The 13,041-nt window shown below is 34.5% G+C and overlaps 1 protein-coding gene across 8 annotated transcripts in view; it reads left to right on the top strand.

Moving 5' to 3' along the window:
* Positions 1-13,041, top strand: part of PHF14 (PHD finger protein 14) — a gene marked incomplete at its 3' end in the record, with an annotated part of 188,844 nt that overhangs the window by 66,697 nt on the left and 109,106 nt on the right. For all 8 annotated transcript variants that reach the window (XM_081079227.1, XM_081079231.1, XM_081079229.1 and 5 more), the window contains one exon: positions 1,235-1,403. In XM_081079227.1, the coding sequence (XP_080935353.1) occupies positions 1,235-1,403 (169 nt within the window). The remainder of the gene's footprint in view (positions 1-1,234; positions 1,404-13,041) is intronic.

Here is a 13,041-nt window from a genome sequence, read left to right as displayed (position 1 = left end):
TTATTTATTATTATTTTTTTTTGGTTGTTGAGAGCCCACTGGCCCATGTGGGAATCGAACCGGCAGCCTTCGGAGTTAGGAGCATGGAGCTCTAACCGCCTGCGCCACCCGGCCGGCCCTGCACTTATTTTTTAATGTCTTAGTTTTTAATGTCTAGCTCCCGAAAGGGGAAGAAAAGAAAAATGAAGGTGGGGGATGGGTATAAAGGGTGCTAGTCTTTTAAGTTGTGGAAGTCAGTTTAGATTGGGGAGGGGGACTTGCAATAATAGGGGAGGTCACCCACTTCTTTGTCTGTACTTCTGTGATCAAAAGCAGCAATCAGTGATCAGAGCACAGATCCCCAATATTTGAAGGACAGGGTTCGTTTTGCCCATGCTGGCTCCTACCAACTGTCTGCAAGCTAGTGTAGGAATATGTGCACAAGTGCCTGTCACTTGGCTTGACTTGGGGTTGGGTAGCCGCTACTGTGCTAAGAGCTGAAATTGACCAGAATTCACATAAGTTTACCCTTGCAAACTTTTCCCTGGAAGTTGCAAGCCTTCAATAGATTCCAGAGTTCCAAAAGAGTTACATCAGGCAGATTCTGCCAGTGCTATTGTTTTCTATGTGGAGAAATAGATTCCTACTGCTTTCTGCTCTGCCATCTTTTCCCCCATATTTTTTTTTAATGCTGCTTTAAATTCTTTTAATACGTTTATATTTCTTCTTTTATAAGTAGTATGGGCCACTAATTAAAATGACTCATTTATTTTTTTCAGCACTTCTTAGAATCTGTTTCTGCAGAGTTTTTTTTAGTTGGTATATTTAGCACAGCTTATCATTAACTAAGGTTAAGAAACATAGCTGTGATAAGAGTAGATTCAGGGTTAACGAATGACTTTGATTTTCAGATGTCACAGTACATGCCACTTAAGGAAAAGTCATGAATTCCATAGGGAAACTGCTTTTTTAATCAGTGCTGAATCTCTTAGGCTGGTTCACTTAGACATGCAGCATTAGTACATGTGTTCTTATAGGCATACATGAAATTGCTTTAGAGACTTACTATTGTCATTCTTACAGGCATGCGTGTGCCTTTCTGTATGTATAGTCATTAATACGCTGTGCTGACATATGCCCATGTATATTTTTATATATTCTTAACATATACATGAATTTTGCATTCATGGAAACCAATGCTAACACTAGAAGGTAAAAGTAAATGTATGAACTTTTTTTTTTTTCTTCAATGTAGGCAGTGTTCTGAATGTGACCAGGCAGGGAGCAGTGACATGGAAGCAGACATGGCCATGGAAACCTTACCAGATGGGACCAAACGATCAAGGAGGCAGATTAAGGAACCAGTGAAATTTGTTCCCCAGGATATGCCTCCCGAACCCAAGAAGATTCCAATAAGAAACACGGTAATTTATTCCCTTTTTATCATAATCACCGCAAAATTCTGAGGCCAGAATTTGAGAGGTGAGAAAGACAAAGGGTGAACATATAATCAAGAGCCAAAGAAAGAAACGCGTGTATTGCTATTGGTTATTTTTAAGAGTTTCTTGTTATACATTATGACATATACCACATATAACCTGAGAATTTATAGTTTATATATTCAACTTAAAGCAAGATAATAGTGAATACCATTATTAATATAATGAAAGTACCAACCTACTTAAGAAATGGAACATTACCAAAGCCTTTGAAGTCCCCTTTGAATTCCTCGGTGATCACATCCACATCTAGTTAGCCCAGAGGTCACTTCCTTCCTCATTTCTATATTTCTCATTATCTTCTTTTTAATTACACTACAAATATATGTGTTCATACATGAAACATAGCATTGCTGCTTTTGAATTTTGTATGAATGGAGTCAAACTTTTTCCTTCTATTACTTGATACTTTGACCAACATCATACTGATTTGATTCATACTTGCTGATCTGTGTAGTTGTAGTTCATTTATTTTCTCGAAAGCATATTATTTTTTGCAAGAATAGATTATTACTTATTTTATCTTTTGTTCTGTAGATTGTCAGTTTTGCTGTTTCCATATTTTTTCTTTTATAAACAACTGTTTTGAATATTTTGTAAATGTTTTCTGCAGCATGGTAACACAAAGTGTTGTTAGTTTGTACCAAGGTGTGGATTTGCTTAGCTATAGGATATTTGCATCTTCTGTTTTGCAAGATAATTCTGATGTTTTCCAAATGTTTGCACTCATACCAGCAATGAATAATTATACTGTTGCTTCCAATCTTTTGTCCAATGTTCTAATGCTTTCCAATGTGATACATATAAAATAGTATATAGTCACTTTATTTTGCATTTCCTTCAATAGTAATGACAGTTGAGCATCTATTTATATATTTTTGGTCAGTTGTATTTCTTCTTCTAGGAAATGTATATGCAAGTCTTTTCTAGTTTTTCTATCAAGCCTATTTTGCATTGAAAATTCTGTGAGGTCAGCGTTTAAAGAATTTCTTCCAGAAAACATTTATATTGTTATTACCAGAATGCCTAGGAGCCCTACAAACCTAAGACTATTTTGAATAAAAGCTTGGCGTGTGTGTCTCTTTTCCATTACACAAACAGTATGAATTTTTACTTTCAACCCATGAGATCTGGTTTGTAGTTATCAACCCCAGATACCATTTTTTACCTTATTACCTTGAGCCAAAGCCAGTACTTTACAAAAATCTGCCTTCGCCTGAGGGAGATGTAAAGATATTTTTAGGGATAGTTGTCATTATTTGTTTTGTTACCTGTTTAGTTTTAGAAAGTCTTTATTTTATTCCTTAAAGAAAAAGTTTTCTTTAATCTGTAGTAACCCACTATAATTACTTAAAAGGTCTCATTTAAGAGAAGTCGCTTAGATTATTTCATTCAGTTTTGTGTGATGGGCTCATTTGAAATCGATGAGACATATCTGGGAATTGTTATCTCTTAGATAATTGAACTAATTACTTTTGGGTGCTCTCAACTTGACATAGTTTTATTTATAATTTTCACTGGTATAACACTTTTTTGGGGGACTTCACAAATATATTTTGTTTACAAATGAACTAGAGAGGATTTTACTTCTTTAAGCCTGCTTGTTTCTATTTCTAAAATATTTTCTGTAACTGTTTGATGCCAATATCTGCAACTATTCTTAAGATCTTAGAGAAAAGCTGTTATGACTTTATATATGTCTGTATCTACAAAGGTTATCCTCTTATGAAACTTGTTATTTCTAGTTTCTTTATTGTTTAAAGAAATCCTTACGGCCAGTATTATCCTCTTTACCTTTGGAGTTATCATGCAGAGGGATATTTTGTACACATTATGGTGATATTTATGTGCCCATAGTTTAGTGTTATTTAAGATAAAAGAGGATCCTATTTTTTAGAATTAGAATTATAAGGAAGCTTTTAAATTTTCTAATTTAGTCCAATTGCTTTCATCTTATTCTCTGTCTCACTACCACCATGATTACACTAGTTGTGTAAATGTTTTAGTCTTCTTGTAGATATTTGTGGGTAAAACACAAGAAAGGATTCCTTGGCCAGCAATTTTAGGAAATATAGTTTTTTTCTCTCTTGGGGGAATTCAAATGCATATTGAAGCTTTGAGAAATACTACTGTTTAGAAAAATTATTATTTTTCCTAATTTTTCTCTTTTGTAACTTAATTTTATCAAGGAGCATTTATTCCAAGGCACATTTTTTATCACAGCACAGACTACCATCCTTGGAAATGGTGTTCCAGATGACTTGCATCAGGATCACCCGGGTTGTTGGTTGAAATGTAGACTTTGGACCCATCCTAGAGCTGATGAATTACAATTAGAGAGTTGGGTTAAGCAGACTTCCTAGGTGTATTTTTTTTTATTTTTTTTTTTTTTAGACTTTATTGGGGAAGGGGAACAGGACTTTTTTGGGGAACAGCGTGTATTTTTCCAAGTTGTTGTCCTTTCAATCTTAGTTGTGGAGGGTGCCGTTCAACTTCAAGTTGTTGTCCTTTCAGTCTTAGTTGTGGAGGGTGCAGCTCAGCTCCAGGTCCAGTTGCCCTTGCTAGTTTCAGGGGGCACAGCCCACCATCCCTTGCGAGAGACGAATCAGCAACCTTGTGGTTGAAAGGACGCGCTCCAACCAACTGAGCCATCCAGGAGCTCAGTGGCAGCTCAGCTCAAGGTGCCGTGTTCAGTCATTAGTTGCAGGGGGTGCTGCCCACCATCCCTTGCAGGAAATCGAACCTGGCAACCTTGTGGTTGAGAGCCCACTGGCCCATGTGGGAATCGAACCGGCAGCCTTCGGAGTTAGGAGCATGGAGCTCCAACCGCCTGAGCCACCGGGCCGGCCCCTTAGGTGTATTTTTATACAGACTAAAATTTGAAAATAACTATCTGGATAAGATTTGTGGTTAACACTATTACTTTTTTTCCTTCTTTCCTCCATCAATCTATCAAAAAACCTTTGAAGAGCATGTTTGTTTGGTCAGGTACTTGATTGAGGAATGTAAGATGAGAGATACAGAAGAGAATGATGGATCATTTTGATCTTGATCTTACCATTTAGGCTGAGTTCCTATTGTCACTTTCATTTTTTACCTATCATTTCTGTTTCACAGTTGTAGTAACAATTTAAATTATTAGATGGTATGGTTACAATGAGGAGCACTACACTAGTTTATTATCTTGATACACTATTAATTATGGGAATCCAGCTATATAACTGCCTGCTAATTTGTATAACCAAGTACCATTCACAATAAATCACTGATTTATCTCTCCCTTTATCAATTGTTGTTTCTAGTATCTTCCTCCTTACACTTTTTTTTAAGTACATATATTACATTGTGGGATGGTCCATCTTTAAATTTCTTATAATACTGTTTTTGCTTTTGTCAATTTATATTTTTCCTGCCTTTATTGATCAAAGTGTAGTTCATTTCACAATAGTCATATTATTCCATCAAAAGTTTGAAAAAAATTTTACCTTTGTGACATAGGGAATTTATGACATACGCTAAGCTTCAGTTTCTTATTTCAAAATAATATATCAATCAAAAAACTTTTAAAATGATCATTTGTTCTATAATTTTCTCCATTTTGGTTAAATCTGTTATGTACCCTTGGATTATAGTGATAGCACAATTTTTAGAAAAGTAGTTTGGGGTTATTTCATACTAGTAAAAATAATTATTCTCTTGTTTCAATAATCAATTTTGTGGGATACGTGAATTAGCATTGTGCTAGAATAATTTTATTTTTAAAAATTCAGACATTACAATAGAAGTAAGCACACAGCACTTTAATCTCTTTTTGAAAGGGCTATTTCTTTGGAGTTGTCCAAGGTCATCAAAAACACAAACTGATCAGGATTTCTGTTGATTGCAATTCCACTTTTATGGAATAGTTTTCCATACCCCCTTCTATAACTTTCTCAGTTTTCATACTTTGCATCTATATTTTTAAAAGTAAAATCATGCCCTAAAATCATTTAAAGGGCAAAGAAAGAGATTCATATGTTGGAATGTTTAAATAAATTCTGGTATATTGCTGCTATTAATTTAACTTCTGTTTATCCATACTGCTAATAAACCAACCTTTTCATTACTTGGTATGTCTTACTATTCCTTGACCATGGCATATTTTATACTTTATTTCATTTTTCAAAGGTAGGTAAGTCAGAAGGGTTAGTTCGTGGAGGGTTAGTTTACCTTTATATAAGATGATTTAATAATACCAAACATTTGTTGATGACTCATCATATGCCACACAGTGTACTAATTCTCCACCTACAACCTCCTTGAAAAAAATAAGTTAGTGTTTATTATAACGTCTATTTTACTCAAAATGAACCTGAGACACAGAAAGTTTTGATAATTTACCTGTGCTCTTATAGATAGTAAGCACACAGGAATTGAACCCAGATAAGCTGATTAAGAACTCTTGTCTTTTCTGATATCTGTAGAGGAACATTTAGTTGAGGTACAAATAGAGTTGTAGTAAAACCTTTGGTTATCAGGTAGCAAGCATAGTTGGAAATGGGGTGCTCTAATCTGATACCAGAATGTTCATGTGTGTTTCCACAGCTTAGTGTTATGTATGCGAATGCAGGCACATGTCCACTTACTGCCTTGCATAACTGAGTTAATTCACATTAAATATTAGATTCACACTCTTTTTCTTTGTACTTTCAGTTGAAAGTGAATACTTTTCCTTTTCAAGCTTGTGTAAGAGCATTGGCAATTACAGTGCAATAGCGTAGAAGTTAATAAAATGTTTGAAGGTTATTCTATCTTGAGGAAATTGATGTTAAAAAAAATCAAACAGAAAAGAAAAAGATTAGAAGTAGCAAATCAGTAAGTACACTGACAGCATGCGTATATTTTAGCCACCAGCATATGTTTATTTTGCTGTTCTTCTATGTTGGTTTGCTTTTTTCCTCCAAATTGTGAATACTATATGAAACTTGCTGTGGGGGCAAGGGAGGGGGAAGTATGCTTTTGTATTGAGAGTAAAGATGGAAAAGTATGTAGTGGTTTTCTTTTCTCTTTTTTTTTTCTTTCCTTTCCTAATTAGTCACTCCAAATGGACCTAAAACGTTTGGCTTATTGCATCTTAGCTTTTTTGATTTATTCATATGGTTTGATCAGTGTGAAGAGGAATGAGCTAGGCCCATAGACTAAATCTTTGTGCTCCAACGCCTGCTTTGAGCCAAACAAGACTACTGTTAGAAGAATGGCACCCACTTTTTCCTGCTGACAGGCAGTTTCCATTTATCATATCTAGAGAGTGCAATGGAGAATAGAATACTTCAGCAATCCTTACTATATTTTTATTATTGGATACTGAGGAAAGTCATTTTTCATTTCATTCTACTCTGGTTTCCTTAATAAGGATTTATAGAAATCTGAATGAATACAGCATATTTTGAGACAGAAAATTCAATAAGATATCGATGCTTTTCAGAGTGAATAGTCCTATTATTACCTTTTTCCCCTAGATTTTTTTTTATCTAAAGGTGGTAAAAAGATTAGCCATAAAAGTTACTTGAAAAAAATTATAGCACTAAAGATTTAGTGTTAAAAATAGTGTTAAAAGAGCTATATCTAAGTGTAAAAATGAAAATACTATACTTTTTGAAAATACTCTGCCTATACAAACATACAGATTCTCTCTGATTCATATTTTAATGTTATCTTATATTTAATTGTTGGGTTACCATCATTTTTTTTCTTTTGCAATTTATCATTCTAAATGTTAGAATTATTTTTAAATTTTAACGATAAAAGTAATATGTAAATACTCATTAGTTGTATGAAGTTAAAAAATATAATTAGTGTCCTTTGACTTGCCTGCCAACGTTCCCGTCCCCCAACCCAAATTCACATGGCTTGAATCTGTCTTTAACACAAAGGTACATATTTGAACTTCGATTATCTTACATTTCTTTTGGTGTTATCTGTCAAAAAGTTAAAAAAACTATCAGTGAGCCATATGGATAAGTAGTGTGGGGATAGTTCAAGTAATAGACATATGCAAGTATTAATAAGTAAAAGAGAAATGAGCTGGTTTTAGAAAATTCTTCACACATTGTTTTCTGCTCCAGAGATACCACTTTGTAACATCTAAGATTGGCTTGTAAATATCCCATGTCCAGTATTTCAGTGCCTTAGAGGCCATTATACTCTATTTTATTACTGGAGACAAATAGATGGACCAAGTCTAAAGGATAAGGGTTGAAAAGCATATTTTTATTTGCCTTTTCTTTATTGACTATGTATTTTGTATTAATCCACTTGTCATAACTATTCTATGAAGTAATTATTAATATCATTGCCTTACAGATGAGGAATTGAGGCAGAGTTTAAATAACTTGCCTAAGGACGTACAGCTTCTAAGTGGTAGAGCCAGGAATCAAATTTAGCTAGCTCCAGAGCCCATACTTTAAACTTCTTTATTATGCTGCCTTTCCAGATGCGATTACTAGTTATTGTTCCTGGCTCTTTTCCTTGGGCCAGAATCAGAGGCTTCCCATGCTTCCAGCAGCTTAGTGACTAAGGGTTTGGTCAGGAAAATAAATGGAAGGCACTCTGTGGAGAATTAGGGGTTTATCCACTATTGGCATAGCTGGCGATGTGGATGTCAAGAATGCTGTCAACATAGATTGGTCAAGCTCTGCTGAAACACTGTCAATGAAATATTTATCCTGAAGCATTGAGCAGGTGGTCGCAGCTTACATTAGGTCAGAGAACTTAACAGTGAAGATCTCAGCCTGAAGAGCACTTGTGAGTGGGTGGAAAAATGAATTTGTGGGGAAGTCTGCAAAGCCTGCCATAACTGTGGAGTGGAAGCTGATGGAAAGGTCTATAAGGCTGCAGCATCTGAAAAATTCAAGCATCTGACTTCCATGACCCCCTGAGAAAAATGACCTTCATTTTCCTTATCTGTTTTAAATCTGAGGTTACTAACATGCAGCTGTGCAGGGAAGGGGACTATGGGAAATGTGGTTTCCAGCCTTAGAGTATGTAAGGTGGTGGTAGTGACGGTGGTGGTGGTGGTGGTGTGTGCCAGATTGACCACAGGAAATCTGGCATAACCAACTGCAGGTTTAAAAATCCTTCTCTTTCCTCGTTGGGGATTTTGATACTGTCTTTTTCATCCATAATCTCCTAGCTCTGAGCATTGTGCAAGGCATACAGTAAGTTCTTGATCAAGTGGTTAAACGGATCTTTGACAGCATACATACAGTCACTTGAAGAGTTGTAAAATACCGAGAGGATACTGTTACTGTAGGCCAAAGGAAGTGAACCTGGGCATTTTACAGGTTCAGCAGTATTTAAATAGAGACAGGCTTAACTCCTTTCCTAGCTTGCTGGATATCCAGCTGACTTGTCACATGTTTGCCATTCATTTATGAGTGAGTCACAGGTTTATTTTTTCTCCCTTTTCTTTTTCTTTCTTATAAATGTAATTATAAGGGAGTTCATTAACATAGATCAAGTAGAGAATCTTAAAAAATAAAGGTTCTTGTGATAAATGATATGTCAAGTCTTGGTTAACCCAGTGACTTTTTTTCTCCCTTCTTTTTATTTACAGAAGCTGCACAAATGAGTATAGGGCTTTTCTTATTAGAGACTTTGGCAGGAGAGTCCCTCTCATTTTGATTGAATTAAGCAATTCTTCAGAATTCCTGTAATTTATATCATCTGTTGCTAGTGTCTATTTCAAAAGTCAGCTTTGATGTAATTCATTTATTTTGTAGTGGTTCAACCTATGCTTTAAATCTGTACATTAAGTATATATGGTAACATCACTTTATAGAATAAAAACTCTCAGATGTCTAATTGTACATTCTGGTTAAAGCTAGTAGTTTTCTCTTGTAGTTTTAATTTCTGTATTGAAAGCCAATAATACTAATTGGGGTTAATTTTTTAATATATTTTTCATTTATTGTAGGAATGCAAATGCTTAGTCCTTGGGACTGGAATCTCATTTATCCTAACATAATTCAGCTTCTTTTGTACTGGAAGAATTGCTTTTCTTTTCTTGCATGAAAGCCTTTTTATAGGACAGTGAATTAATTTATATACCTAGCCACCTTTAAATGTAAAATGACCATACTTCAGATGTAGTGTTTGCCTTTGGTTCCTACATTATTTGAATTTAAAGAAAAATCTTTTTCTCATACTTCTTAAAATGTTATGTGGTTCTTATGTTTCAACTATGAATTTTTATTATAGTGCTTCCATTCCACTGGTTTCAAATAATGTCTTTTTCCTTCTATCTTTCCAGGTTGTTTCTTTGGGATTGAGCCAAAACAATTTTGTAATCCCATTGACCTTATAGGTTGCTGTTTTACTGATCTGTGATGCAATCCCTGTCTCGTATCACATAGTCCATTTTACCATTTTACAGTATTCTATTTTTAACACTTAATTGTTTTTTACATCTTTCGAGATCCCAATAATTCTACAGTTTATTTCATCTGGTTTGATTTTTCTAATTTTCAGCTTTATCTCATATCACTCAGAGGGTAGATTATGACCTCTGATGCATGCAACATAATTCCCAGCTTCAGTGACATTTTAGCTCATTTTGTTCTCTTGGTCCCTTCAGAGACCAGGAAAGGGACAGTAGTTTCCGGTGAACTTTTGTTGATAATATATAGAAACATGAATTTATGTTATATTTTCTTCACAGTTGTCAAAATTATAGGCAGTTTTGTGTGAGTGCTTTGGTCATATTTATTCCTGAATTGAGTAGTCCTCTATGGTAAGCAGTAAAAATTGGCTGCCTGGGAATCCGGTCTTCGTATACTCTCCAGTCTGTGCCTGTGACTCCTTGTCCTACTCTTGAATCATGATCAGGTTAATTTTTTTCAACATATCCCTATTGAGAAACTAATAATGTAAGGCATTGGGCAATACATGAGGAATAGAATACCAAGATGAAGGCGTGCTCTATGCCCTCTAGGACCTAGAAGGATGATAGAAAGTTGACCCTTAAGGAAATGTAATATAAATTAGAAAATATAGTGTCCATATAAGAGGTATCGTTAAATTGCCCTAGCAGTTAACATGATAGTTGTCAAATGGAAGAAGAAAAATAGAAGATTGTGGTGAGCAACAGACTACAAGTTTACTGTTACTAGTAGGAAAGTATTTTACTGGCAGAGAAAGTCTTCATTTTCCTTCATTGCCCAAAACCTGGGTATTAGAAAGTTAAAATTTTTAAAGTAACAGTCACTGTAAAAATGTTTAAAGTCAGTCACTGTAAAAGCATTGGAGTCTTTAGCATAAAATTTAGTGTAAAAATTTGGAACCATATTTGGGTATCATAATACTTCTTGCTGTCTTCCTTACAACATGTTTTTATGATAGGCATCTCTTAATGGCAACAGGATCTTGCATTACTATCCTGGAATATTTGTAAAGAAGTTAATTGAATTGTCTTAATCATTTAGTTTTAATGTAGATTAACTTATCAATTAAAGTTATTATTAATGAGTATTAGCACACCTTTAGTAAAAAGAGTCACTATTTCAACCATTTAATTTTTTTTAAGATGAATAGATGTGAATATTTGTTTGAGACAGCTCATTTCTCTTTAAATTATTTCTGTGCTAAGGAAATTCTGATCATCAGTGTGTTGGTTGATTTAAGAGTTTTTAACTTAAATAACTTCATTGTATTTATTCAATTAGAAATATTTTGTATATGGGTATGCCTTATAATTACAATTGAGAAAGTAACCATTTAAAATATAATGACATTTTCCTCTCTAGGACAATTCCTTTGTAGCATTATTCCCTTTAAAAGGTAAAGGGCACAAAATCAAATTCTTGACTGTTTTAAATAGCATCAAAACCTATAAGATAGCCTAGTGTGTGGTAGAAGGTACTTGAACTAACATGGTACATGTGATTTCGACTCCATACTCTGCCAATTATCCTTTATGTGGCCTTGGGTAAGAAGAACTTTTATCTTGTTTGAACTCATGTCCTGATCCTCAGAACCTGTGAATATGTTATCTTACATGGCAAAAGGGGCTTTGCAGATATTAAATTCTGGCCCTTAAAATGGGAAGATTAACCAGGATTATCCATGTGGGCCCAATCTAATCACCTGAGTACCGTAAAGGAGAGGACCTTTCCTGGCTGTAAGTAAGAGGGAGATGTGACTACAGACCGTGGGTCAGAGAGATGCAGTATTCCTGCCTTTGAAGATGGAAGAAGGGGCCCATGAGCCATGGAGTGTTGGCAGCCTCTGGGAGATGAAAAAGGCAAGCAAACCGATTCTCCCTTTAGAGCCTCCAGAAAGCCCTGTCAACACCTTGATTTTAGCCCAGTGACACCCATATCAGAATTCTGACCTAAAGAACTGTAAGTTAATACATTCGTTTTGTTTTAAGCCACTAAATTTGTGATAATTTATTCCGGCAGTGATAGAAACTAATAGAGTGACTTCTACATTTCTTTTGACATTTAAAACTGAAGTGGGAAAATGGTTTATAACTCTACGTAAATTTTACTTGAAGCCATAGGTGTTGGAAATGAATGACAGATGCATTAATACTTTTGGAAAGTTCAGTAGTGCAGTAGTTTATTCACACTTACTTAAACACTTCACATCATTAAATGATATAGAATCAATAGGTAGATTTCACAATATTTAGTTTTTCATCACTGATGGAAGTTGAAATAATTTTGTAAGTGGCATTTTAGCTTTACTTAGAGATAACTTAAATATAAAATTTAGTCATTTAAGCAGTAATGGAAAATTTATTATTAATATTAATTCTTGATCCAGTTATGACTGATACTATTTATAACAGCTTTGCTGAGATATAATTCATATACCATACAATTTACCCATTAAAGTTGTACAATTCACTGTTTTTTATTATTATATATTCATAGAGTTGTATAGCCATTACCACGTTTAATTTTAGAACATTTTCATCACTCCCTGCAAAAAAAAAATATCCTATACCATTAGCAGTGACTTCATTTTCCACTCTCCCAACCCCAAGCCCTAGGTAACTACTAATCTTTCTATCACTATAGATTTGCCTATTCTGGATATTTCATTAAAATGGAATATACAAGTTGTTTATAACTGGGTTTTTTCACTTAGCATAATATTTTCAAGATTTTCATGTTAGAGCATACAGTAGTTCATTTCTTTTTATTTTTATAAAGTACTTCGTTATACCAGATTTTATTTATCTATTCATCTGTCACTTTGATGAAAAATCCCTCCCCCACTTTTGCTGTTATAAATCATGCTGCTGTGAATATTCATGTACAAGTTTTTCTGTGAGCATGAGCTTTTCCCTGGGAGTGGAATTACTTGGTCATATTTAACTCTAATTTTAACTTTTGATGAACTGCTAGACTATTTTCTAAAGTGGCTGTACTAGTTTTCATTCTCACCAGCAGTGCATGAGGGCTCTAGTTTTCCATGTCCTCACCAAAACTTATTATTGCTATCCTTTTGATTTATAGCCGTTCTTGTGTGTGAAGTGGAATCTCATCGTGGTTCTGATTTACATTTCTTTGTTGGT

The sequence above is a fragment of the Rhinolophus hipposideros genome (genome assembly GCF_964194185.1).
Source record: "Rhinolophus hipposideros genome assembly, chromosome: 18".
NCBI classification, from domain to species: domain Eukaryota; kingdom Metazoa; phylum Chordata; class Mammalia; order Chiroptera; family Rhinolophidae; genus Rhinolophus; species Rhinolophus hipposideros.
This window is presented reverse-complemented; position numbering and strand designations above follow the sequence as displayed.